This window comes from Manis pentadactyla, chromosome 10, assembly GCF_030020395.1.
Source record: "Manis pentadactyla isolate mManPen7 chromosome 10, mManPen7.hap1, whole genome shotgun sequence".
In the NCBI taxonomy this organism is placed as follows: domain Eukaryota; kingdom Metazoa; phylum Chordata; class Mammalia; order Pholidota; family Manidae; genus Manis; species Manis pentadactyla.
The window spans coordinates 7,686,275-7,713,562 of record NC_080028.1 but is presented as its reverse complement, the minus strand read 5'-3'; the positions used below and the strand labels follow the sequence as shown (position 1 = coordinate 7,713,562).

Sequence of the window (27,288 nt, the reverse complement as noted above, 5' to 3'; positions counted from 1 at the left end):
TGCAACTAGTTAAGACTGATGCTGCCTGCCAAGTACTTCCAGTCCCTACCCAGGTGCTACAGCAATACTGATGGTCCCAATACTTATTTAAATATATCATTTAAAAAAAAAATAAAGCATTTGAAAAAACAAATCAAAATGCCTCAGTAACCATATATCCAACTCTAACTATTTAAATGTTGTATTTGCTTCCCACTAACAAACCTTTATTTCACTCAAACGGAACAATAAACCTTCATACTGAAGTATCTTCCTTGCCCAAATAATTCAAAGGAAGAAACCAAAATGATTAGTAAAGAAAAATGCAGGGATTAACACACCCTTTTAATTTGTTTTATGTATTTTTAAGGTTTAGAAAGTATTTAAAGTTTATAATTCCTAGTAGGAAAACGTTATCTGAATCAATACCCTAATGGCAAACTACTGTAAAATGTTTCAGCTGCATTTGGGGCAAAGGGTAAGGATTATCTTCAAAGCACCCCAGCTTTCTTCATGAGAAGGTCAGAGGTACACTGGTTTTGTATTATTGCGACATCCATTAGGCAATCTAGGTTGCTTTTCCTTCAGCAAAGGCTTTATTTGTCAGAAGGGCATTATGCTTGACCTCCAAATTTGGCTGACAATTTACTGATGAGATTCATAACCTTTGGGTTGCTCTGATATTTTGACATATTTGCTGGGTTCTGGGCCACATCCTGGAAGGCCACCATAACTTCTGGATCCTGCAAAGAAAGATGGTTTTTTTTTAATATTTAAAAAAGTGTCTATGGGCCACTAAGTTTATAATCCTAAATCCTATCTCTGTCTAGACCTATGATTTTGTCATGGCCAAATAACTGGGGTATGAACAAGTCTTTAAGTATAAATATTATTAATGTGCACTTGAAAGTCAAAACTCAATTATGAGACTTTATAATGAGAAAAAGCATATATAATATTGATGCAAAGGACAATGATATAATTAGCAACAATTACAGTATTTCCTATAAACTATTTTTTAAAAACTTAAGCTACTCATGAAAAAAAAAATGAATGTCACAACTTTATAATTACTATTGGGTAATTCAGATCAATAAAACATTGCTAACAAAGTAACCTTGGTCTCCACATAAGATTATGAAAGAAATGCCTTGTTAATACAAAGTTCAACTTTGTTCTTCCAAGCCTTACCTGCATGGCTGCAAGAACCTCTGGATCACTAAGAATTTCATTGAGTCCAGGCATTCCTGCCATTCCAGGCATGCCCCCTCCGGTTCCAGGAATTCCTCCAGGAAAATTACCAGGCATTCCCCCAGGAAAGCCACCTGTAAGAATAAATGAAAAAACTGTTAGACACTAACTATATAACTATGTAGTCTGATATATACTACTTCCTTCTGATTTAAAACCACACACACACAACTGCATGCACAAAGAATAAGGGTGCCACTAAACACGCATTAATCTGAACATTCCTAATTGGCTGTAACAAGACAACGATTACCTTAAAATTTTCTCTTAAAATATATGGCTGTAAATCAGACTTTGCTTCCTTCTGGTTTCATTTTTTCCTAATAATAAAACTGTTAAGAAAGAAAACTGACCTTATCTTAAAGCAAAGAGAAAGCTACTAGTCCCCTGGAATTAATCACAAAATTGAATTTTTACAAAAGTAAGGTCAAATAGGTTAAGCTTGGTCTTCTTTTATCTTCTCAGTCTTTAAAGTTAATTCATAAGAGTTTAGTCGTATCATCTACATTTGCTCTCTTACAACACTAAACTATGTTTTCTACCTTTATCTTGTATCTACCTACCACTTCAGCATTTTATTAAAAATAATAATAAAGAGAGAAAATGTGGTATCCACATATAAATCAAGTATAAAAATCAAATGAATATTCATATTTGAACTGACTGTTTATAGCTCATAATGCATGAGCAAAACCGAAAGCTTCTGTGATGACTGCCCCTGTAATGTTCACCATTTAACTTATTCACTATGTAAGAATATGTACTCCATGTAAGAACTTGTTCGTTAAGCTTCAAAAGATTGGAGACTGATGAAAATTAGGCTTGGGGTGGATTAATGATTGTGCATTGAGCATTGACCCCCCTATATAGAATTTTATTGTTGTCAACAACCATTTGATCAATAAATATGAGAGATGCCCTCACACAAAAAAACATATATATATATACACGCACTTCCAATTGTAAAATAAATAAGTAACCGAGATGTAATGTATAGCATAAGGAATATAGTCAAAATATTATAACAACTTGGTATGGTGATAGCTGGTACCTAGAATTATCATGTATATAAATGCTGAATCACTGTGTTGTACACCTGAAACTAATGTAATACTGTGTGTCAACTACCCTTCAATAAAAAAAAAAAAGAGTTTAGTCGTTTTTTTTTAAGCTATATTCTTCAGCAGTTATTCATTCAAGAACTACATTGAGTGCTTCTTATAAAAAAGTGGTAGATTTTTATCTCTACCCCAGAATCACAATTTTTGACAGTGAAACTGAAGATCTGTATTTTTCACAAGCACTCTTGGTGTTTCTTCATTACACTGCAAACAATGCTGTAGCAAAAAGGATTTAAGTCTCCCAGGTCTATTTTTAGATTATAAATCCAAATTATTTCCTATTCTGTCTTTCACTACAGTAAACTTTTATGTCCACTACAGAGATTCTGAAATCAGAATTATGCCAGTATAGAGAAATCTAAAGCAAAATACAGACTAACATCTGTAGCATTCTATAGATCAAGGGTCACACACCACCATTAGGGAGAAACATGGGAAACAAAGTCACTTCTACCTGGCTCAACAATTTAACTTGACTGTAAACAACTAACAATCACAGATAAGGAGTCCTAAGAAGGCTTGAAAACAACTCCTTTGAAAAACTAGATTCCACCCGTAAAAAAATTATTAGTCCAAGGCAACAAAAGCTAACCAGTTTGCTTGTTAAATCTTAGATAATAAAATCCACATACCAAAAATTTATCTGTACTAGTCCACATTGTAAGTCATTTTCTAAAACAAAGGTACCTAACATAAGATTATTTTTATTTTAGGCAGGAAGGAAGCTATAAGCATAATTTATTTTCTTCAAAACAGCAAATCATTTCATATATATGGAATATATATATATATATGTAGGTTACCTGGCATATGACTCTTAAGAACAGAAGCTGTTATTTTCTAGCTCTGACCATGCAACAAGTTCTAGCCAGTAGCACATTAAGTGTAAGTGGTGTGTACATTGACTCTATAAGCCTTAAGAGAAAGCTGGCTACTATTAAACAGTTGGAGGCCCTGTTAGAATTATTCCCCAATTAGAATTCTGAACTTAATCTCTTCTTGATCTTTATGTAAATTTCACACTGTCTCATTTACGAAGGATTCAAAAATTAGAAATTCTGAGTGCCTTTTTAATGGTTCTTCTCCTTGTATCACCATAGGCCTCTGTTATCATTTAAGGCTTTGTCTCACTGGTCTTTTATAATCACTTGACAGATACAATAAAGGGAGGAGTGTGTATTATTTTCTCACTGGACTCAAAACACTGCTAGTGCTGTTACCTAGTACCTCATTTTAGAAACTTAGAAATTAGAAATTACTTTAGAAATGTTAAGACTACATCATTATCAATTCTCACAGTCTTTAAATAAAGTACAATGCTCAGGCCTCAATAAATGTTAGCTATTTTTAAAAAGTATACTGCTCAAAGTGTGAGGAAAACAATATACTGTATTTCCTCTAACATAAAACTTTTAAAGAGAATGAAAGTTTCCAGAGGCTAACATTCTAAAGAAACTTCAGTATTCCAGAGACTAATGGTACTAAATAAAATAGACATTTTCCGAGTCCCCAAATCAGATTATTCTCCAATTGTTTACAATACTAACTGTTAAAATTTTTCTTTAGAAATACCTGGAAAAGAGCCATACTGAGCTCCGGATTGTCGTCTGGCTTCTTCCTCCTTTAATTAAAAAAAAAAAGTAAATAGTAAGTAATAAATTGTATGATGGGATGGGGGAGGAATCGTTTGCTGTCTACCCATGCAAATGATGAAAAAGCTGTAAAATAAGCTAGTTAGAGGAGTTACAGGAAGTTTCAAGTGGCAGTTCCAGAGGGAAGGATACACTACCCACCCCCCAAACAAGTTCCAACTGGATTCTCAATGAGCACTACTTTTAGTAATGATTCCAAGTAGTGTTTTACTTCTACTTGGGGGATGAAAAAATTAAAACCCTGGAAAGCAATTTATATTACTGATTCATCTGTCCATGCTTATGAAAACGAAATTCTTAATATTTTAAAAATTCCAGAACGAAAGCACACGGTTAGATTATTAAGACTGCTGTGATTTTTGCTTCCCAGGTTCATTTTAGAAACTTATTGTCCGTACATAACTCAACCAGAATCAACTGGAGATTTAGTGATTTGTTTTTGCAGTTTTCTTAAAAAAATGAAAGGAAATACACATAAACGTCCCTCATAATCAATTATGAAGTCATCAAAGCGATACATGAAAGTAAAAATCACTTTTGAAGATTAGAAACTATAATCCTATAAAATCAAGCATGATGCTTAAAAACATTAAATGACAAATCTTAACAGTAGTTAACAACATTGTCAATGAATTATAGATACCCTTTCTAAGTTTTATATGACTTTGTAGCTACAAATAAAAAAATTGCTAGTCAATTTTAAATAGCTATGAATCTACTGTTGGAACAGGAGGAGTCATAAAACAAATCAGGGCAAACATCTTCAGGAAAACAATACTGCAGTGTTACTTCAAAGGGAAAAAATTCCTGATTTCAGGACAGAAACAAGAATATGAACTGGTGAAATATAAGGTCACTTAGGAATTTAAAGACTAAAAATATCCTCACAAATCGGAGACCATGAGAGAAGAAAAACTACCTTTAAATAGTATCATCATCCTACAGGATGGCAAACAGGGAGCCAGAAATTAGAATGATATCCTAAAAACTCCAATTTACTGTATGTCCCTTTCGTGATTCAGCCACAGAAACAACTTACCCTCTGGGCTCTCTCATGTTCTTCCCGAGCCTTCTTAACCCTTTCTATTCTCTCTTTGATCTCCCGCTCTTCTCGTTTTCGCTCATACTTTCTCCGATGTTCTGCAATTTTCTGAGCCTAGGAAAAAAAGAGCCACAAAAAAATGTTTTCTCTAAAAGCGGAGTAGAGTCAACATAAATCAAGTTTTGTTAAATAACTACTTTTTTTGGGAAGAGGTGTTTAATTCAACACATAGTTCAATGATGACAGATTTGCCTCATAGAGAAAATCCTGACAAAACTCAAGCTTTAACAAATCCTCTGTGCAATACAGCAAAGAGGCTGGAATTTGAAGTTAGAAGTATTATAAATCTCAAACAATTAACTAGTCAAGGGCGAACATTAGGTTTCAAATTGTGACAATTCTTGCTTGATAACTGCCATGCAAAGACAGATTAGGAACACACATACCAGTTATTTGCCACAGTCTTAACTATACTTAAGTTTCCTCATGGATAAAATGAGGGGGCAGGGGAGGAGAAATTTAAGTTTTACAGAACTTGTATAAGGATTAAGAGAGAAAATATATGCACCAGGCAAGCAGTGCACAGACTGTGTCAAAATTTGGAACTTACTTATTTGGAGAAGTAAGTAGATGTAAGAGACTCATATTCAATTGTTACTTTAACTTGTTTATAATTATTTTTTAAGAAACTCATGTTCTAGAATATCTCAACAATAACCTTGCTGAGTTAGCACTGTTATGAGGAAAAAAAAGAAGAAAAACTAGTCTGGGTGAGAGTAAGTTAAATTCATAAAATTCCCACTATCTTAAAACATTGTGGAATAAATTCTTGGCAGTATAACTCTTCCCATATACCTGAATTTACCATGTAAATACATCAAAATTATTCTAACAAGTTTAGATAGAAATTATCTTAAAAGAGAATAGTCTAGCTTTTAGATCCAGTGTTATCATTTTAAAAAGGTTGAAACTTGCTATAACTTCCACAGGGCCCACATGTTTTACATACAGCGATTGCATACACCTACAATAGATATAGAAAGCCCAGACTCAAATCCTAAGTCACAATTTATAAATTCTACTTTCTTTGCTGTAAACTTGATGCCTCCTCTTCTCTTTCTAACTTTCTGGTTAAATTCTACTGGAGGTTTGCAAACAAAGCAATAGAGCTTGCTATTATAGAGTATGAGAAATGGAAACAGAGATCCTGAGTCAAGCACAAACTTCAGTGATTACAGATTATACCTTCCAAATTGTTTTCTTTGCATCTGTTTTGCAGGTTAAGTTACTGCCAGGGACTAAGTACTAGAGCCATAGAGTATCACAGTAATGACTTTCCCATACCCTCGGCTGAACTTCTTTCAGCATTGCACTAGCATCTTCATCATAATCCAGTTTACAGGCAAGGGCAAGATCATGGGCTGCTTCTTCCCAATGGCCCAAAAGTCTGAAACAGATTTAAACTCATTTTAGGAGCCTTTTATACACATTCACTTATGTGGCATGATGTCTTTCTTATTTAAAAAAAAAAGGATTGTTATAGAAGAGGTTTAAGTTAAATAACAGAACTACAGATTTTCATGAACCAATTCAGTTACTATGATCCACTCTAAAAATTTGCAGCTTAAATTCCACTGCAGTAACTGTACAGTTGCTCTTCTACTAAAAAAAAAGTTAAAATCTTTAAAATTGCTGTCTTCAAAAATATCACAAAAAATTTTTTTAATTATGTAGTCACAAAACTTCCAACTCATCAAAACCATAATTAAAATATGTATTTAGCAGTCTACCTTCTATGTAAGTAAACAATACATATGTGCACATTTTATTGGAAAAGGGAGAGAGAAGTATACATAAACAAGTTTGGTGGAGTAGGTAACAATGGAGAAGAAAGAGCAACGGAAATAACACTTCTCTGGGGGTCCCCGTTAACTCAGTTTTGACTCTTTAAACATGGAGATGTTTTACATATGCAAAAGAAGAAAATTAAATCAGAAAGGACAGAAATTAAATAAACCCTAAAGCTGGACACAAACAAAAACAAAAAGAGGCTGTTTATCACACTGAACATAGATCACATGGAAAAACGAATTCAAGAAATCTAAAATAGTACGTTGACTGTAAATCTTAAGTGAGATATAGTTTAAGGAAAATAAAATCTGCAAAAAAACAATCTTTAAACTTTACTTACAGGGCATATTATTTTTAAGGTATGATTCTGAAACAACTTCATATATGTTGTATGATAACACAAATAAGTAAAAATATTAGCTACAAAGATTTCTGACTTCCGGGGAAAAGTGTCAAAAGTAATAAAAGGGAAAATATTTAACGTTCAATTTTAATTGAAAATATCAGTATAAACTTAAGTGTCATAAGTTTTTTTCCTTTAAAGTAACTGTTTTAAACATGTTCTTTCTAATTCTGTTGAAATGACAGAAGTAATGATATTCTGGAAGCAGTGAACACACTTAGTGGCAAAACTTTAGTTTAAATATAACTTCCATTAAAATGAACAATGGCCTCATGGAGAAATTATTTACTCCAAGTCCAGGACAAACAAACTACAAGATAAGCTCATGCTATCTTACACAAGAAGGTGAAGAAATGCTCAAAGACTACTGGACTGGGGTCTCAAGAGGATCAACACAATGTGTGAGCTTTCTGATACCTACAGAGTATTAATAAATTATTACTCTAACCTTTTACACCTTAATCTTTGACATGGGTCTTCATAAAAAAAATCACTAGAGCTACTTTTCTGCATCACCTAATACAGCTGTCCCTAGCGTATCCATCTTCACCTCCACCCACAGTTGAAGGTGAGCACCTTTTCTATACACTAAGATGGAAATGTCATCGGACATTTCATCCCCAAGCTACCAAATACTCATTCATATAACATTAAGTTTTGCTTCCAAGAAATGATTGCTAATTTGGGTTAAAGTCATCTATTTTCCCTTTTTTCTGATTTTCAGGCACCTAACAGTGAACTGAAGTAGTCTGAAACTAGTAAATTCCTTCTTCTGCAACAATGGTTGTTTAAAGTTAAGTTACAAAGAGAAAATCTGAAGAGGAAATTTCTAAGGACATTGACAAAAGGCCACTCTTTTTTCTTGGATTTTTGAGAAAAATCTTTTACCTTACATTTTGCCCGTATGTGGTCAAAAACTTAACAGTGGTTTTCTTTGCGTGGGAAGACTGAAATTTTCCTTTCTCATCTGCTCATGATATTCTCTAAATCCTTCACATTGAGCATGTATTACTTTGACATTGAAATCCTTTAGCATTTTTAGTTTTTTTTTAGAAAGCATATTAAAAGATTTAATCTTAAAGAGTTCTGAAAACAATTAATTCCATTATTTACCTGTGTGCTTTCCCTCTCCACTTGTAAGGCTGAGCTGAATCAGGATTTATTTCAATAGCTCTGTCACAGTCTCGGATGGCAGCATTTGGCTTCTGTAATTTGATGAAGACACTAAAAAATAAGTGTGATATTAGTAAGTTTTATTTTCAAACAATAACACCTTTGAAATGACCACAGAAACAATTCTATCCAGATAAACAAACAGAAATTATTCACTAGGAGATATCTGAGCTCTCACCTGGCTCTCTTGGCATACAGAATGGCCAAGCGAGGATTCAGCTTGATGGCATCTGTGAACAAGTCAATGGCTTTCTGTAGTTCACCTAAAGTGAAACAAGTAATCAAGAAATACAGGATAAGAAAACAGTAATAAAAATTATTGATCTCTTACCCAATTAGTCTTCCATATTCTTTTATTCAGTTAAAAAAAAAAACACCCTATTTTTAAATTAATACAAAACTGAGATTTCTGGCACCTACAGAGCATTAAAACTTTAGCAAACCTTTAAAGCAAACTCTACCACACCTTCACTGTAAATCACTCAAGACAGAACAATTTTGGGATACATAACCCCGTAACAAATAGAATACCACATTCTTAGGACTCACTGATTTTTTTTAATTAAAAAAAAAATTAAAGGAAAAAAATCAATTTTATTTCATTAATTAAATTTTCTTTTAATAAGTTAAAAGGATAGGAAAAAATACCCATACTAAATCCACAGAGCTGATGAAAAATATTTTACCACTGGCATTTACAGGAGCAGTATAAAATTTCAACAAAACTAAAACTCATGAAAAATCATAACCCACATTTTAAGTTCACTTATTATATCCTAATCTTATAGCTAGCTCCTTTGTTTATTAGTCCCTTCAATAAAGTCACTCAACAAATAACACATACTGTAGAACTGGAATAGTTCTTTCACACAGTCTGATTTTTGGACACAGGAAACATGGGGGAAGAAAAACACAGAATTTTGAAATAAAAGACATAACTGAATTTGGAAAATGTATTTACTCAGAGTAAATGTGTAAAGGACTTTAACAAAACTCATGAAACAATATACAAAAATATTCAGCCTTATTAGCTACTATAGGGTATGTCTAATACAAGTCATTACACCTGGATGTCTAATAAGCAACTCACACCTACCATGTTCGAAGCTGAACTCTTTATTTCCTAGCCCACCCCCAAATCTATTCCCTGTCATTGTATTCCCAATTAAGTAAATTGCTCCTCCATTCATTCAGTCTAGTTTAGAGGTTGGCAAACTTTTCTGGAAAGGGTGATACATTATTTTAGGCTCTGCAGACCATAACAATCTTAACTATTCAATTCTGCTATTCTAGAGTTAAAGCAGCCACAGACAATACATTAATGAACGGGTATGGCTTTGTTCTATTAAATTTTTACAAAAACAGAAGGGTGTAGTCTGGCAACTCCTATTGTACCTTAAGCCCCAAACCTTGGAATCATTATTGACTCCCTAATCTAAACACTAACTTCTCTTTCTCTATTTCCAAAACATATCCAGAATCACTGCTCCTCATCTTAATCACCCTAATCTTCCAAGGTCCACACTGTGCACCAAAGGGCCACAGGATAGTTTATTAGCACTGCACGAATTACTGGCTCAATAGTTTATGGTTTCAGCACTGGATCACTACATTCCTTTTGATGATGTCTTTGAAAAGTTTTAGTAGTTGCTCTGATAAAAAGCAAAAACTGCAGGAACACAGATGTGGAACAGGAAATGAAGGGGGCAGTGTCCAATCTAATCCCAAGAGTTGAGAAGCTACTTAGTGCCCAACATACACACACAGCTTATTAGAACATACACATGATTACTTTAGAGTGAAATTAAATATATTTTCTTTGAATTTATGTGTACTATTTTTCAAACACTTGTTCAAAAACTAGTTCAAACCACTAACTTGTAAGGACATAGATACGTATTAAATTATTTGGACCTAACTACACTGCAAATGAAACCCATGCATTTCTTTTGGCCTTAGGAGTGCTGTGAAAAAGAGATAGTATGGGAAATGTCAACAGAGATTGTTTGGGAACTTTTGCCCTAATGAAACCACCATCATTAGGTACTGGACTACAAAATGAGTCTTGATTTCTTGCTTTCACTCTGTGGGTCGCAAAAATGCACCTGAGATCTGTCGCAGAGAGCTTAACTGACTGAGAGCCCCATCTTCTGTGCTCAAGGCTACACCTCACAATCTGCTCCCAGCTAATGACTGAATACAGGAAGGACACAAGGGCAGGCTCATTCTTGGGAGATGGGCCACTCCTCTAACAGGCAACTTTGGCTTGCCAAGACATTTTTTTAGAAACACACCCATAGTTTAGGACTTTTCCTACACAACCTTCCTTCCATCTTTCTAACACAGGGTAAGACCTACACGATGTCATCACTGCCTTCCCAAACTCTTCTGTCTCCCTGCTCCCCCATTTTCCCTCATAGATGTTTTCCTAATTTATCTCTGGCACATCAACTCATGTTTTCGATTCTACTCCTCCAATGAACTAAGTAAAACTATTTGCCCCTACAATCTATCTGATCTATATAAGGCAGCGAGAATAATCCTTTTCAAAAGCAAATTCACTTCCTATGAAACTCTCCTAGTCTAATACCTTCAAGGGCTTCCCATCACCCTTAAGGACAAAATCGCAAGTCCTCAGCAGGATCTGCGGGGTTCTTCTGTGACCTATGTATCCGACCTCCTCACCCATCTCCTACTCCCAGCCACTTCCCTGACCTCAACTCTACCACTTTTACCCCTTCATTCACTGCACTCCAGCTATACTGGCCTTTCTGCTATTCCTTGAATAAGTAATCATCCCATGTGCTCTTCCAGTTAGTCTCTGTACTTGTTCTTCCCTCTGTCTCAAAACCCCTTCTACACTTGGCTTGCTCCCTTCAATTCATCAGATGCTTTTCTGATCACTCTGTGTAAAATAATAGCTTCCATCACTGACTATCCCTTTACTTAGCTCTATTTTTCTTAATAGTGCCATAGCCAGCTACCAGAATAAATTAATTTTTTTGTATGAAATAATCAAAATTTAAGATAGTAAGAAAGCTATTCTTGAACCTTTGGTAACCACAAATCTAAAGCCTGCAATGGCAATAAGTATGTATCAATAAATTTATTTTTGTTCCCCAGTAATATATTGAGTTCCAGGAAGTAAAGAACTTGGTTTGTTTTGTTTCCTACTATATATATATCCAACACCTAAAACACTTTCTGGTACATGATTAGGTCATATCTGGTACATGATAATGTCAATAAACATTTGTTGAATAAACAAATTGAATAAGCTGATATTCTAACTAAACTGAAAAAAGCATAATAAAAATACTAATAATAATGTGAGAACCAGAAACATTTATTAAGGCTTTACTTATTAAGAATACCTTACTAATATGAATAGTGCTTGGTACTATTCACATATTTACTCATATATTCTTAATGACTCTATTAGGTAGGTACTATAATCCCTATTTTACAAAGAAAGAAACAGAGGCAGAGGTAAAGAGAGTAACTTCTCTAAGTTTACCTAGCTGGTAAGTGCCAGAGCTGAGATTCAAACCTAAGCAACTTTGGCTCCATAAGTTCAGTGTTTTAAGTGTATTCCTCTCTCTCTAACCCCAGGTGGGGCCAGAGCCTACAATTTCTGGCTTAGAATGCTTAGAATATGAGTGTTTCATTCCTGTGGGATATTCTATAAACCTGTCCCTATTATAAAATTAAAACTATGTTAAATTTACACATGATCATAGCTTAGAAAGATATACGGAAAACAGAATGTGACTTATTAGGTGGTAGCAGATTCATTTTCATTTTGTTAAATTATCTATTTGCTGAGGCAACAAGTATGAAAATTAAAAATATACAAGATAATATGCTAAAATAATTGACAAAAATAAGTAAGTTGATAGTTGGTACAGCTAAATCCCAGGGAAGTCAAAATCCCTCTGAGCCCTCAGAATGTTCATTAATCTGTAAAATGGGAGTAGTTTGAAGTTTTAATGAAATAATGCACATTAAAACATAATAAAACTGCTAGGCACATAGCAGGCACAAAATAAATGTGGGATAAATAGGAGTCATAGGAGGTAGGGAAATTAAGAAAACATCAGTGTGGAAAAAGAACGGTCAGGAAAAGAAGTGGCTGGGATAAACTGATGGGTAAGATTAAAAACTGAAACGGGTAAAGAAGAGCTGTACGGAGCACAGAGCACAAGTAAAGAAACATTCTAGGACAGTGAGATCTGGCTGGAATGGAAGGTTCATCAGGCTGGGAGGCAAAATATGGGGTCTGACTCTTAATAGGTCTAATGCTATGACAAAGACCTTCAAAATGTATGCAAAAAATTAGCCATAGGTTGCAAGCCAGGGAGTGTATAATAATAAAAAACTGTTCTAAATAAGAATCTAGGGACAGTGAACATAAAGCAAAAAAAAAAAAAAAAGACATCTCAAGTAGGTGAACTATTAAGGCAAACTGCAATAGAATTAACATAATGACCTAAACTAAGAAGGTTGGTGGAATTACAAACAGGGAAGTGAATGTACTTGCCTAACTGGAACAGCAGTCAATTCTGAACTCATTCTAAATTTAGTCATCATCTAAGTCTGTGGATAAAGCCCAAATGCACATCATCATTATACAGCCATCTATTCAATGGTGGCACTGTGACACCCCTACCATACAGCTATGAAGGGTCTGCATAGTACTCAAGTGAATGATTTTGTTCTTATAAATTGTAACTGATTAAACATATTTGATACCGTCATCACTCTTCCACTATGAATTTTTAAAAAATGATCTAACATGCAGAGACTAGAACAAGAGTGCTATGCCTATGGACATCAATTATTAAGGGTGTTACTATGTAAAAAGCTAAGGGCCACTGTTCCAGTACTACTTTTTTGGAAAGCCTTTCATCTTTTTAAAGCCTCTTCTCAGTAGGATAGTCAGAAAAGCAGTCTTTGAGTCACACATCAGGATCTGTCCATACCCTGAGGATCTTAATGACTGATGATCCCCGAATGATTCAGTTTATCAATGAGGAAAGGGTGTGTGAAGAATAGGAGACTTTCTTCTCTAGTATAAAATACTCAATAAATTTAACCTCTCTTCCACTTTCTCAGTATTTAACAGTTACTGCAATACAGAATATTCAGCCTACCACAGAAATGTAGCAAAGACAAAAAAAAACTACTCACCATCATTCAGGGCATCAATGGCAGCCACTTTTTTATCATTTGCCTGATCCATCATCTCCTCAGTTATCTAGGGGTAAATTGAAGGTCATTTTAGAAGTAGTAGAGAAAGCAAAGATAAGAAGGTAGCAATCTGGACTTTCTTAAGGATGGGGTAGTCACAGCTCCCATTTTTATTCTTCTCTAGTCTCCAGGGAACAAAAAGGATAAAATTATAATTGATGAGTAAGCAGTTATACAGGATGAGCTTTAATCTTTCATATGAAACAATAAATTCCACTCGCTACGCTGCCTGAGATGAAACCTGTTTTCCTCTATCCCAACCTAAGCAGGTTGTTCTGTACCTTGTCTTACCAACTCCTTTCTAGTTATTCACAAATAAATACTAAAACTCAATCTCCACATTAAATAGTAACTAAAGCTAGTTCCTTTCAGGCTTGACTCTGTAAGAGAAACATCTCATTCTTTTGTTCTAACATACATCTATACAGCCAGCAGTACAACAGTTATTAGTAACAAAAACTTACAGCAAACATCCTACCAAAAATAGAAAGCAGTTTCTTTGACGAAAGAAAAAAAAATCCATTCTATCACCACCAGTGTGTAAAATATTATTGGAAGTGCTAATTCACTCAGAAAACAATTTGATTGGCTTAAAAATTAGGAAGTATCAACCTATCTTCATTTATACTGACCTAGAAAACCCAATGGAACTGACAAGATATTAGATCAAATAAGACAATTTCTGTTAAGTTCTCAGAAACAAGAACAACATATAAAACAAACCCAGATTTCCTCCACATAAACAAAAATCAATTATAAAATAGAAAAAGATACCATTCCAAGGTTACCGAAGGCTTTCACGGGGGGAAAAGTAAAACTCTAGTAAAGGACACAAGACGTATATACCACATTCATGGAAAGATTATTTTGAATACATCAACCTATCCCCAAGTTACTCAAATTCAAAGCAATTCCAACAAAAATTTTGAGCAGTTGTAGACAAGCTTTAAAAAAACCTTTTAAAAGAACAAAGGAAGACACACTTTACCAGATATTAAGACATTCCAAAAAACCAGACAACTTAAAAAAAAAAAAAGATGATGAAAACTTCAGTTTATCGCAATACAGTAGGTACATATGAAACCCTGAACAAGTGTAAAAACCACTTTTTTACCATCTTCGACCTAAGAATGCAGAAATCCTCAGAACAAGAGTAAATGAAGGCTTATAATCCAGAAAGGAAAACAAGTACTACATCTGTTTTCACCCTTGTGGCAGGTATCAAACATGGTTACTTTGCAATGTTTTTGAAAGTAGTACAGGACACACAAAACAAAGCCTAGATTCTGATGAGATTATATGTTGTCTAGTCATATACACTCCTAAATAAATCTGCAACTCCAACTGCTTATACTGCAACTATACTGGTAAACAAAACGCCTGTCCCCTAAAGACAAGAACAGCCAAGTAGAGAGGTGAAAAATATCTCCCATGAATTCATAACCACAAGCCAGCCTTTCCAGTGGAATTCACCATTACTTGTGTAATTAAACAAAACAAAAAACAAAAAACCATGATGAGAATTTAAAGTGGTCCTTTGGAGAACTATACCTCTGCAGACCTCAAAAACTTTCCACAGGTGAAGTTTCAAAGAACTCATGGTCAAAATATCAATACACACACAATATCCACAAGGAAACAAGGTACCTCAATGAGCAAGAGTCAGGAAAAACAACAAGAATAAAATCAGCAAAAGAGTCAAAACAAAAATTTAATGCATTTAAGAGAACAGCAGCAAGTTCTGAAAATGAGAGGAGCAAGAGACATATAATCAAGTGGACTTTAAAAGAAATCAAAGTATCAAAATTTAAAACATAAGCATTCAAATTCAAACATCAATGGAACAGCTGATTAGACTGAGAACAATACACATAATTCATGGAAGTGATAACAAAAAAGTCTGTAACTAGGTCTCCAGAACGAGTGGAATGAGGAAGACGCAGCATTTGAAAGACACTAGTTGAGAATGTTCCAGAGCTAAAGAAAGTTAACAATCCTAGAATCTAAGATGCCCAATAAATCCCAAGTAGGATAGTGTTATGAACCTAGACACAGCCAAGTGACACAGCACTGTCAACAAACAAAATGCGTAATTTTTAAAAATTTGCTTTTACAAAGAGAACAAAAACAAAAAGTACTTGTATTTGTTCTTAAAGATACACAAGATCTTTATGGAGAGAATGTTATTAAGCCATTGAAAAACATCAAAAAAAGGCCTAAAAATTAGACAGATACCACATTCACGGGTAGCTCATCCTAACAGATGTGTCTTCAAACTTGATTTAGATTTAATGCAATTTCAGTGAAGGGGAAAAAAGAATTTTTTTTTTTTTTGTGGTGGTGTATTTGTGTGGGGGGGATGGGGGACTTGTCACAATCCTGATTCTAAAATTTAGAGAACAATGGGCCAAGAACAGTCAGAAACGTTGGGCAGCGTAGGGCGTGACGTGGGGGTGGAGGCCTTGCTCTATCAGATAACAAGCCTTAGTATAAAGCTATGTAAAAAATATGTCATTAATGAAGAGAAAAGAACTATAGACAAGTAGAACAAGTGAGCACCAAAACACACCCACACATCTATAGAAACAGTTTATTTGTCATGTGAGGAAAAGATTTCTTCAATAATTGTGTTGACACAGGGCTGGGAAAGAGTTACTAAGGGTGACCCACACTAACCATAACCATCAAATCAAATTCATGTCGGAGTCCTCACAGAATCACATTACTACACAGCATGCCTTTTTTTTAATTAAGGTATCACTGATATACAACCTTATGAAGGTTTCACATGAGCAACACTGTGGTTTCAACATTCACCCATATTAAGTCCCACCCCTCCACCCCACTGCAATCACTATCAGCGTAGTAAGATGCTATTAATTACTTGTCTTCTCCGTGCTATACTACCTTCCCCGTGACCCACCTATATTGTGAGTGCTGATTATAATGCTGCTTAATCCTCTTCTCTCTCCACCCCCCGGCCCACCCTCCCTAACCCCCCTTCCCTTTGGTAACCACTAGTCCCTTCTTAGAGTCTGCAAGTCTGCTATAGAGCACGCCTTTCATAACTGGAGACCTGCATACCAGCCTATTATCACAGTAACTAATGAGAAGTTTTAAATTATGATTAATGAGCTAACTTTCAGAAGAAAACATATGAGGACATCTTCAGTATATTAGGGTCCAGGAAGAATACTTAGATATCACACCATAAACACAAGCCATAAAAGAAAAATGAGTAAATTGGACCTCATCAAAACTAAAACTATTGTGTAGAAAAAATAACATTAGGAGGATGAAAAGACAAGCTACAAACTGGAGAAAATACCTGTAAGCCTCTTATCTGAAAAAGACTTTATATCTGTAACATGAAGAACTCTCAAAACTCAACATTAAAAAGAAATACACAATGTGTTGACAGGTATATGAAAGGTGCAAAGCAAACAAAAATTTTCATCAGTAAAAAAAATCCACTACAGCAATTATAATCTGAGGTAATAGAGCACAGTATGTAAAATTATCATCAATTTAACTACACTAAAGATTTTGTTTACATAAAGAAAATGAAGCCAAGCCACAAAGTAGTAGAAAATATGTGGAACCCATAGAGATAACAAACTGTTAGTGCCCACAATAGAAAATAAACTATAGGCAGTGAGAAAAAGACAAACAACACAGAAGAAAAATAAGACCAGGACTTCACAAATACCGGTGACTGATCAATAAACATTAGAAGTATGCTCTACTTTACTAGAAATCAGGAAAATCACAAAATAAAGATTTGACATTTTTAAAAAGTATGATAAAAAATTATGGCAATTTTCACAAACATTTTAAGTAGTAAAATAAAATGTTCTCCCAAATGCCTTAAAGTCAGAGAAAGATTTAGTATGCATTTTCCCTGGAAGAATTGTCATAAAATTATTGCAATAGGTGGGACCTTCACATTCTAAACAAGCAGAAAATAAGCCACTGAACTTACCTCTACACTTTCATCTCCCATTTCTTGAGGGGCATCGGTGTCTGGTTCAATCACACCTTCGTTGTCAATTTCTGCCAAAGTTAAGAATATGACAGTATGACACAATAGCCACATGAGGCTATTAAAAACTAATGAACTATGGCTAGTGCTACCAAAACTGAGTATTTTATTTTAACTCATTTTAAATATTTTACTTTATGTTAACTGTTACTCAAATTGATGATCTCCATTCAACACTTTGTTTAGATAACATTGCACTTCATTTTAATTGCTGCATCATGTAAGATTACTTATCATGTCTTCTAGTGGGAATGTTGGCAAATGCAGTTTTTAGTATGTATTTACAGACAGACACACCATTGATTTATTCACTGTCAACAAACTCATCCAGTTCAAGTATTTTGTTCTATACACCAATGTAATGTTATAAAAAAATACTTCACGAAGATAGCACAAACTAAAAGTGATGCTTTGATAGAATTCATGAAATACTCTATTTTAATGTAATCATTTTTGTTAAAAAAACACAGTATGGATAAATTTTAATTTTAAAATAAATGCATATCACTGATGCAAAAATGAACCTCAAAGCTAGCACTATAACCAAAACAGTAGAGAGAGACTGGTAAGAAGTATGCTGCAAATTTTGTAACACACAACTGTAATTTGCTACAACAAAGCAAAACAAAATAAATATATATACATATTCAAATATATAAAAAATTTATATAAATTTTAGATACACAATCTATATATAATTATATACAATTATATACAAAAGACATTATATAAAACTTTAAAATACAGGCAGTATTAGGAAACTATTTTAGCAATAGAGTGACTTTACTAAGAAGTTTCCTTGTAACAGTTAAAACTAGCTACCTGAAATCAGAATTGACATCTAACAAAAACAATTTTAACCAATTTTTAACAGAGACTGCTCTTATAATTTTGTCTAATCATAAAACAGCTTCATTCATCCACACAAAAAAATGCTTTTAGATGAAGAATTGGTAAAAGAATTATAGTTGGGTAAATTGTTAGAAAATTATGAGACTAAAAAGGTATTCTACAAAATGTGAATGATCTTCAGTTAAGCCCAACAACAAGCCTTTTCTAACAATCCCGAAGATCAATTAATAAAATATAAAAAATTGCAAGGACTTTTCTTTAGCTTTTAGACAGATTCTGTGAATTAAGAGACTGCCCAGTTAAAAACTGGGGTATACATATTTATAGTCTCAAAAGACTTCCAAATTTATAAAGAGTTTTTCAGTTTGCAACCTGAAAAAAAAACCCAAAAAAACTCATGGCCCTGGTACCAATACTTCTAAAATCAAATCAGCTTTGTCAACATGGATGCAAGTATTAAAGGAAAGTAACTTTTTAGTACTCCACTCAGTTACTGGAAAATTTTTATGTATGTGTAGAACAACTTGGGTATGTGACTCAACTTTCTCAACTACAACTTTCATGAAGTCTGAACATGTATTTCCACCAAAAATGTAACATGTGCATTGAGACATGCTGTAAGTGTAAAATGCACTCCAGATTTTGAAGACTCAGTATAAAAAAGGCAATTACCTCAATTTCTCCACATTGATTACATGTTTACAAGTTAGTATTTCAGATTTATCAGTATAAATGTATTATTTGTTAATGTCACTGGATTATTTTTAAGAATGCATCTATGAGAAAATTTTGCTTCATATGTGGCTCATATTTCTATTAGATAGCAATGATTTAGTTAATTTAGTGAAAATCAACACAAGATCTTATCAAGAGGTTATCAAATACAAACTACCATCTCCTCACCTAGATCACTTTCCTCACTTGATGGTTCATCTGTCTTAATGTTTTCCTCCACCTTCTTACTATCTGTTTTTTCTTCCTAGCAAAGGGAAGGCAAACAATGCTATCAGTATTTCATAACACACCCCACATGTATATAAATCTATACAGATTTATGTATAAACTGTTCACATACATTATGTTTCAGTTGTTATGCTCCCTCTCTTGTTTTGGTAAGCTAGTTTTGAGTTTTGTTTTCATTTCTCTTTTTAAATAAAGTGTAAGTCCAGTCCCTCCTCCCAGACTTTTAGATGGTTAAGTTTTAGAAAACGTTTGAAATTTAGGAAGCTAATACAATGTATATGTCATATACCATGTAACACTCTCAACAGTCACTACCATCCACAACTCTCCATAACAAAACACATTACCGTTTCTACAAAATAAAGTCTGAGCATTCATGCTAAGTGGAACAAAGACTATATTATAAATAGCTTCACGTCTGTTCAGATCATGTTTTATTGCCAAACTTACTAAATCTTTACATTTTCAAAGGTTTGAGTTTGGCATTACAAGAAAGGGATGATTATGGAACCATAATAAACAAATGATAAAAATTCACTAAGAATTTAAAAGTACACATAATGAAAACCCAATTTCATTCCTATCCTCTAAGTAATCAGTATGGTTTCTTCTATATCCCATTCTTTTCCTGTATATCACATAGTATCTATGTATGTAAGACAACTGCACTTTGATTTTTCCATTTAACAACTCTATGTGTATCTTAGAGAATATATCATCACCCCACCTAGATCTATTCATTCAACTGTGTTAACATTTGAATTGAACTGTGTTAACTGTTATATAACCAGTTGTTTAAGTGGCTACTCTTCTATTTTTTAAAAATTGGAATCAAAGCCCACGGTATCAGAAAAATTTATCAACCACCTACGATGTGCAAAGTGCTAGGTGCTTCAGCATACAGTGAGAGTAAGACCACTCACAATTCTAAATCAGAATGTAGTCACTACAAAATTTTTTTAGTAGAGATACAGGTTAAAAATAATGTTCTTCAGGAGCAGTCTTCACATGTTTATCACATTTCAAAATACCCTACCTAGGGGTCAGAGACCACGAAACTCTGATAAATGATATCTAAAAAAAAAAGAGTAACTACGTTGAGACTTTTGCTTAACTTCTCTTATTTCATTTGTTCGAAGATACAACTTCTAATTTCATATCCAAATAATAGATAAACCTTGTTTAGGGTTCTAAATAATAAAACAGCAAATTTTCTTGTCACTTTAAGGTAGCTCATAGGAAAACTTGGGGAAGAAATCTTTTAGACATTGAAGGCAGAAAATAGGAGAAGTAAGAATTCTGACAGAAGCATTCTTAAGAGCCTCCCCATTCCTACTTACAAGTGCACGTGTAACATACATATAGCATACATTCAATCCCAAATTGTTTTAAATTAGATTCCAGAGAATCTGGATGTCCAAATAGAAATTTCACAAATATCGTCTTTCCAAGTGATATTGGGGAAATCAGGAGTGGTAATCTGAGAGCAGCATTTAAAAACTACTCCAAGGAAACACTATAGTACTTTATCACTAAACATAAAAATGAAATTTGTAACTTACCTTAGTATTTTCTTCTGATTTAGTTTTATGAGTAGCAGGTGGTATTTTACCCCCCATGCTTGAGGAAGATGAGAAAAAAATACTTGTTTAGAAAACTAAAATTCACTAAGCCAAGCAACACTTACTTTTCCTGGAAAAAAAAAAAACAGACTTATGCTGGAAAAAAGTTACGTTATCAACCCTTAAGAATAAACTCAATTAATTCGAATACTTCAAGATGATTTTTTTCATTGTAAAAGTTTATTCACTTATTTTTTTAGCATACTGGTTAATGAAAATCTAACCTTTTCCTTGCTTCAATGAGCTTATTTAATAAACATAATTACAGTTTATCCCTTGAACAATGCAGGAGGAGTTAGGTGCCTCCCAAGTTCTGGGCAGTCAAAAACATGAGTATAACTTTTGACTCCCCAAAAACCTAACTACTAACAGCCTAATACCACTAGAAGCCTTACTAACAGTTCACCAACACGTATTTTGTATGTTATATATATTATATATACCGTATTCTTACAATAAGGTTTTTTCAAATTATTGTGATTTCCAGAAAAACTTTCCATGTACTGAAAAAAACCGCATGTAAATGGATTCCCAGTTTAAACTGTGCTCTTCAAGCATCAAGTGCATTAGCTTCTCTGTGCCCATTCCCCCAAAAGAGAAATGAGAAATGACAAAATCATTTGTACAAGTGGTTAGTTTAGAATTCACTAGGTATATCTGAATCCAAACATGGAGTTTGGCGTTTACTAAGAATAGCACAATTAAACTCAAATAAGCAACTGCTGAAAAAATTATGGAGTCATAGTATAACAACTCAAAATGTTTGTTTCTTCTGACTGGGACAGACAAAGATTCTTCTTACTTATATTCATACTCCTTACATTAGATTCATTCTCTCTTTACTCCCTTTAAACTTCACCCAGTAGTACTTCCTCTTGCTCTTGTGAGCACAAATATTCCAAGACAACACCATGAATTACATACAAATAACTTACAATTAAAAAAAAGAAAAGACCGTATAGAATGAGCACTCTATGCTCCACTTGGGGCGGACTCTGAAGCATATGGGCCACATGCAATAGTCCAGTGACTAAGATGTTCAATGAATTAAGGGCATTCCACAATACTGACAGCTGGAGATCACAAAGACTCTACTAAAATTTGCCTTAAAAAAAAAAAAAGCCCATTAACTTTGAAGTAAAGCAAGGAAATATATTACCTTGGAAAACAGAAAGGAACCTACTCCAAAACACCTTTAAAGTGTCTATTATTTATAATTAGTTATAACCACATTTACATTCATTTCTGGACACAGGCATGTTACCTTGGATTTAAATGGATTGGTTTTCCAAAGTTGTTCAACCAATTTTCTCTATTAGCAGCATATAAGAATTCCAGTTGTTCCACACCTTGGCCAACATGTAGCTATCATCCATCTTTATATTTTTCGCCATTTTGATAGTCATGTAGTGGTATTTAATTGTAGTGAATTCATTTTCATATATTTATTGGCCATTACAATACTTTCTGTATGAAGTTCAACTCTCATCCAGCTTTCTATTAGGTTGTCTATCACATTTATTTGTAGGTGTTCTTCGCATGTTCTGCATTCAAGTCCCCTGTTAGTTTTATGTGTTTCAAGTACCTTCCCCCACCCTGTGACTTGCCTTTTTACATTCATGTTCTTTCAGTGAACAAAACTATAAATGTAAAATAGGAAATGAAATAAAATTTGGAATTTCTTATTAAGCACCATTCAATCAAGAAAAATGTGCATTTTTCCCATTCTGTTTAATGTGACAGTTACAAAAAAAAAAAATCTTCAGTCACTCAGTACCTCAGTACCCTTAAGGAAAAATGGCTCCCATATGCCAATAAATAACTAACCACATGACCTAAAACTTCTTAGTTTGCAATTCAGCAAGGTAAAATGATTTAACAATAAGGAACAGGCAGGTAAACACAACAAAATTCTTTGAAATTCTGTTCTACAGAAAAACTATTTCTCAAAAAAGCATGGTCATCAAACAGTAGTTTCTTATATTTCAATTTTAATGAAGACACAGGGCTTCTTAAACTTTTTACCTAAGTTTCAAAATATAGCATCCAAGAATATACTTAGGATAACATCAAAACATAGTCTTAAACAGAATAACCTACGTTAAAACTATGGGAAGTGGTATAGTCCTACTAAGAAATGTATGAAGCTAAATCTAATCCTAAGGGAGAGTCAAACACAAAACTAAAGGAAATTCTGAAAAATAATTGGCCTGTAATGTTCAAAATCACCAAGGTCATGAAAGTCAGGGAAAGACTGAAGAATTGTTTCAGACTAAGGGAGATTAAAAGACATGACAGTGAAATGCAATATTAATTCTGAGGATTAGATAGTAACAATTCATCAGTAAGTATTAGTTCCCTGAGTTTTATGCTTGTGTTGTAGAGACTGACCTTGTTTGCTGAAAAAAATACAATTTTGGAAACTGTACAGGAGAAAAATTTCTTGTACTGTACTTGCAATTTTTCTGCAAGCTAGAATTGTTCCCCCCAAAATTAAGAAGTTTAAAGCTTGGATGGGGGGCTTTTTTATGAATAAACAAGCAGGTTTATTTATAAACTAGATTTAGAGCTTCTCACATTCCAAATTCTGGTCATCTACTAGAAAGTAACACCAATTTTTAGGTACAGAAATTTCACTTAATGCCTCCAAGATTTAAAACCAGTTAATTCACTGCCAGAAACTCCAACCTGGACTTCACCAGTATACGCTTTTGTTACTAAGTAGGGCCAGTGCTGATTCCTCATATGGGATCACACAAGACTTCGTAATTTTCTTATTTTGATTACCATTCAATGTGCCTTGTGCTATATTTACTTATGCATATGTACAAAAAATTGGGTGCTACATTCTGAATTTGGAAGGTAGATATCAATCTTGCTCATTTCATTTAAAGTATTTACTCAAAAGCCATTTGCCATACATTACACTGTAAATTAGAACACAAAAATAACTCCCTTTGATCTTAAATTCCCATAAAATGAAATAAAAACACATACAAGATACGAAGATAAAGTTGTTAAATGGAAGAAAATAGTGGCAGATTCCCCTTCTAGAAAAACAAAAATATCACAAAACATTACTTGGGCCCCCAATTTTTTTCTTATTAACCCGTCCAACTTAAAAGGTTTTTAAACTAATAAATTAGCTTCAAACAGAATGTTAAGCTATAAATAATTGTGGAATTATGCCAAATAAGCAAATAGACTGTTCAACATCTCAGCCTGGTATCTAGGACTAATTTAGTATGGATAGAACTCTAAAATGGTTGCAACATGAGGAAACCTATTAGTAGGATTAGACCTAGACAATATGCCCAGACCCAGATGATTCCACATTCAGCCCAATCTCCTATAATACAGGACTGCTTTAAGAAAGTTGACATTAAGGCAAAAAAAGAGAGGACTCAATACACCTCAAGACCTCAGAGGCTACAAAAATAAAAGGTGTAAATTCAGACTGAAATAGATTGCAAAGCTTCTAAACTAGTATTTCAGTTTAAATTTAGAGTAAGGCCCACACCTCTTCATCCCATACTTAAATCAACAAATTTGGATGCCACAAGTAAAGTATAAATGGAACCCAAAAGAAAAAAAACAGAATTGCCTATAGGTTAGTAAGATACATGGTTACTTTTTGGAAATGCCTGACATTTTCCACAACTTAACTTGCAGTTCTTTAAACAGTCCTCATCACTCCAGTGCAAATTACATTGTTCTTAGATACTTTTCAACTTTTTTTCAGTGTCACCTACTCTCTAGGAGTAGAACAGAATATTGTATCCACTCAGTTAAGTATTTACTCACTCCTTCCTGTGGTATATGTCTATTTTACCTGGAATTTTAGGAACAACCCACTTGTAGGCTGTTTGCTCTAATGAGTAGATAGACACGAGAAAAGCATTCAAATATCTTAACTGAAACATCTGGAGTATCAAGGTATTCCATAGAGAAAATGCCTAAAACCTAGGCCTCAATTCCTAGTCCTGAAAATTATCTAACAACATCTTGTGGGTTCTGTTGAAAAGCAAGGAATTTGCAAAAACGGTATTCTTTTCAACTATTGTTAACAATAGTTAACTACAGTAACTAATTTTAGGTGGTCTCAAAATTTTACATTTACACCACTAGCAAAAATCTTCAGAGTTTGTAGAAAACTGGTTGGGGGTGGTGCAGGGAATGACTGAGAAACTTCTTAAGAGGAAAAAATTATTATACCATTTACAATGTTGTTAGTTTAACTACCTTCCTTAGAACAAATTTATTTGAAGGAATTATTCTTTCAAATATTTGGCAATCATGGGTTCATGTTTCCTATAAAAATATTACTAAAATAAATTAGTGTTTAGGGTAGTACCTGTTGGGAGACACATTGCGCTGTCGCTACCTGTCACCACGAGGCGCAGTTTGTCGTAACGTCACCTCTTTTAAAATCCCCACCAGTGGTACTGATTTTTAAAATATCTAGGGAAGAGTTCCCTTTCTCCCTAATGCTCTTCCCGAGGGATTGCACATCCACTCCGATATGCAGAATACTAATCTCTACAGTACGGTAAATACCGACACGTATTCACCTGTATCCCTAAACAGACTGTACTTACACTGTTTCCTAGCATCTGGCGCAATGCCTGTTTGTTCAATTAACTACGTGCATATAACTAAGTACTCTAGATTTCAGGATAACAAGAATAGATCATAGTAACATGCCAGTCCGCAAAACATTTTTTTAAGTGTTTGGAGTTATGACAGAGACTCTACCGAGGTATATATAGCAAATGATTCCCCCCAAATTCCACGCAGTTAGAATCGTTAAAACTTTAAGGGTAACCAAGTAGTTACTTTTATACTAACTCTTTAAATAAGAAGTTACTACGGCACTATTTAAAGACAGTGCGTAAAGGAGCTGCCATGTGTCACTACGACCTAAGCAGGACACCAGAGATTTCAAGAAAAACTCCAAGCAAAAGCGAAGCTTTCACCCCTCCCCCTCACGTCTACAGGGCGCAAGTCCCCGCAATCGCCTATTTTAGTATTTCGCCCAAGACACACCCCTGGAGAGTTCACGGAGCAGGAAACGGAGCTCGCCGCCCTCCCCGCCTCTTTACTATCCAAGCTTTCCGATACTCCATTAGCCCCTGGAAATCGCCTCCCTTTCCTGGACAAGGAGCGATGCTCAAAGGGGCAGCGACTGCGCGGGCCTCCCCGCAGTGCTTCCCCGCTCCTCCGCCCCGCGCTGGCTCGGGCCCAGCTTCCCCTCCAGCCGTCCCTGTAACCGCCCCCACGGTCCTCAGGCCCGGGCTCACCTCTCCACCCACTCCCTCACGAAGCGCATTTCCTCCGTGTGCAGAACGCTCGGGTCCTGCTTACACATTTTCACGAAGGCCCGAAGCTCGCTCACTTTGCGGGGGTCCATGGTCCGGAGGCGGCGCGGGGCGGGGGACGCGGCTGAGGCAGCGGCCCAATTCCAGGCCTGGGTGCTGGCTCAGCGTGACCGTGTGGAAGGGGGCGGCTGCCGCGAGGCAGAACAGACTAGAACCTCCCCGCCCGCTGGCCACGCCCACCCAACCGTCTCGTGACCCTGGGTCCTTCGCCTGTTAATTCCTACTCTCGCTACCCCTGCCTCTGCGCACTGACTAGAATCTTCTAGAAATATGGCTGTTTGTGCCGTTGCCTGCCCCTCCCCGCACGCATTCGTACATTCTAAGCCAGTTCTCAGGATGGCTCAACCCCCTAAATGGTGCTTTCAGGGAGGCCTGAGCTATCAGCCCCTGCAAGAGGTCGTTCAGAGTCGGCCATTCTGCAAGTGTGGGCATTAAGCGGAGCACGACGTCATGACTCCAACAGGGCCCTCCGGCGGAGAGACGGTCACATCTCTGGGAGTGACGTCATCATCCCGCGACGTATAGAGAAGGCCCCTAGAGAGAGAGGGGAGGGGCGCTTGGCTGGGGTTCCTGGAGACGCAGCACTGCTCGCTGCATCTTCTTCTGTTTTCCTTCTTTTTTTCCGGACGGGTGAGCTGGGACGTAATGCGTTGGTTACTCTCAGCAACTAAGCTGGTTCCTGCCGTAGCGACCGCCCGCAGCTTCTCAG

General features: G+C 35.1%; 2 protein-coding genes across 5 annotated transcripts in view; one reads left to right on the top strand and one right to left on the bottom strand.

The window, feature by feature from the left end:
* Positions 1–305: 305 nt before the first annotated feature.
* ST13 (ST13 Hsp70 interacting protein) lies at positions 306–26,732 on the bottom strand. Its single transcript, XM_036931373.2, has 12 exons — positions 26,502–26,732; positions 21,142–21,199; positions 19,520–19,595; positions 17,705–17,775; positions 13,663–13,729; positions 8,651–8,735; positions 8,413–8,523; positions 6,390–6,492; positions 5,043–5,159; positions 3,924–3,972; positions 1,171–1,304; positions 306–722 (listed from the first exon to the last, which is right to left on the bottom strand). Exons 1-12 carry the CDS (start codon positions 26,609–26,611, stop codon positions 594–596), a joined length of 1,110 nt encoding a protein of 369 aa, XP_036787268.1. The 5' UTR covers positions 26,612–26,732; the 3' UTR covers positions 306–593.
* Positions 26,733–27,115: 383 nt separating this feature from the next.
* The window catches only part of XPNPEP3 (X-prolyl aminopeptidase 3), a 60,235-nt gene continuing 60,062 nt past the window's right edge, over positions 27,116–27,288 (top strand). For 2 of the 4 annotated variants that reach the window (XM_036931368.2, XM_036931371.2), the window contains exon 1: positions 27,139–27,288. Coding sequence is in view for 1 of the 4 variants with exons in the window: in XM_036931367.2 (XP_036787262.2) it covers positions 27,225–27,288 (64 nt within the window). In the remaining 3 variants the exon portion in view is untranslated. The other 2 variants (XM_036931367.2, XM_036931369.2) reach the window with 2 other exon arrangements.

What these genes read in the sequence shown, in the direction of transcription:
- ST13 (XM_036931373.2), bottom strand. Translation starts at nt 26,611, where the DNA reads ATGGACCCCCGCAAAGTGAGCGAGCTTCGGGCCTTCGTGAAAATGTGT. An exon ending in GTGAGGGAGTGGGTGGAGAG is followed by an intron (nt 21,200 to 26,501) that starts GTGAGCCCGGGC and finishes ATCTTCCTCAAG; the next exon opens with CATGGGGGGTAAAATACCAC. An exon ending in CATTGATGCCCTGAATGATG is followed by an intron (nt 8,736 to 13,662) that starts GTGAGTAGTTTT and finishes GTTTCACTTTAG; the next exon opens with GTGAACTACAGAAAGCCATT.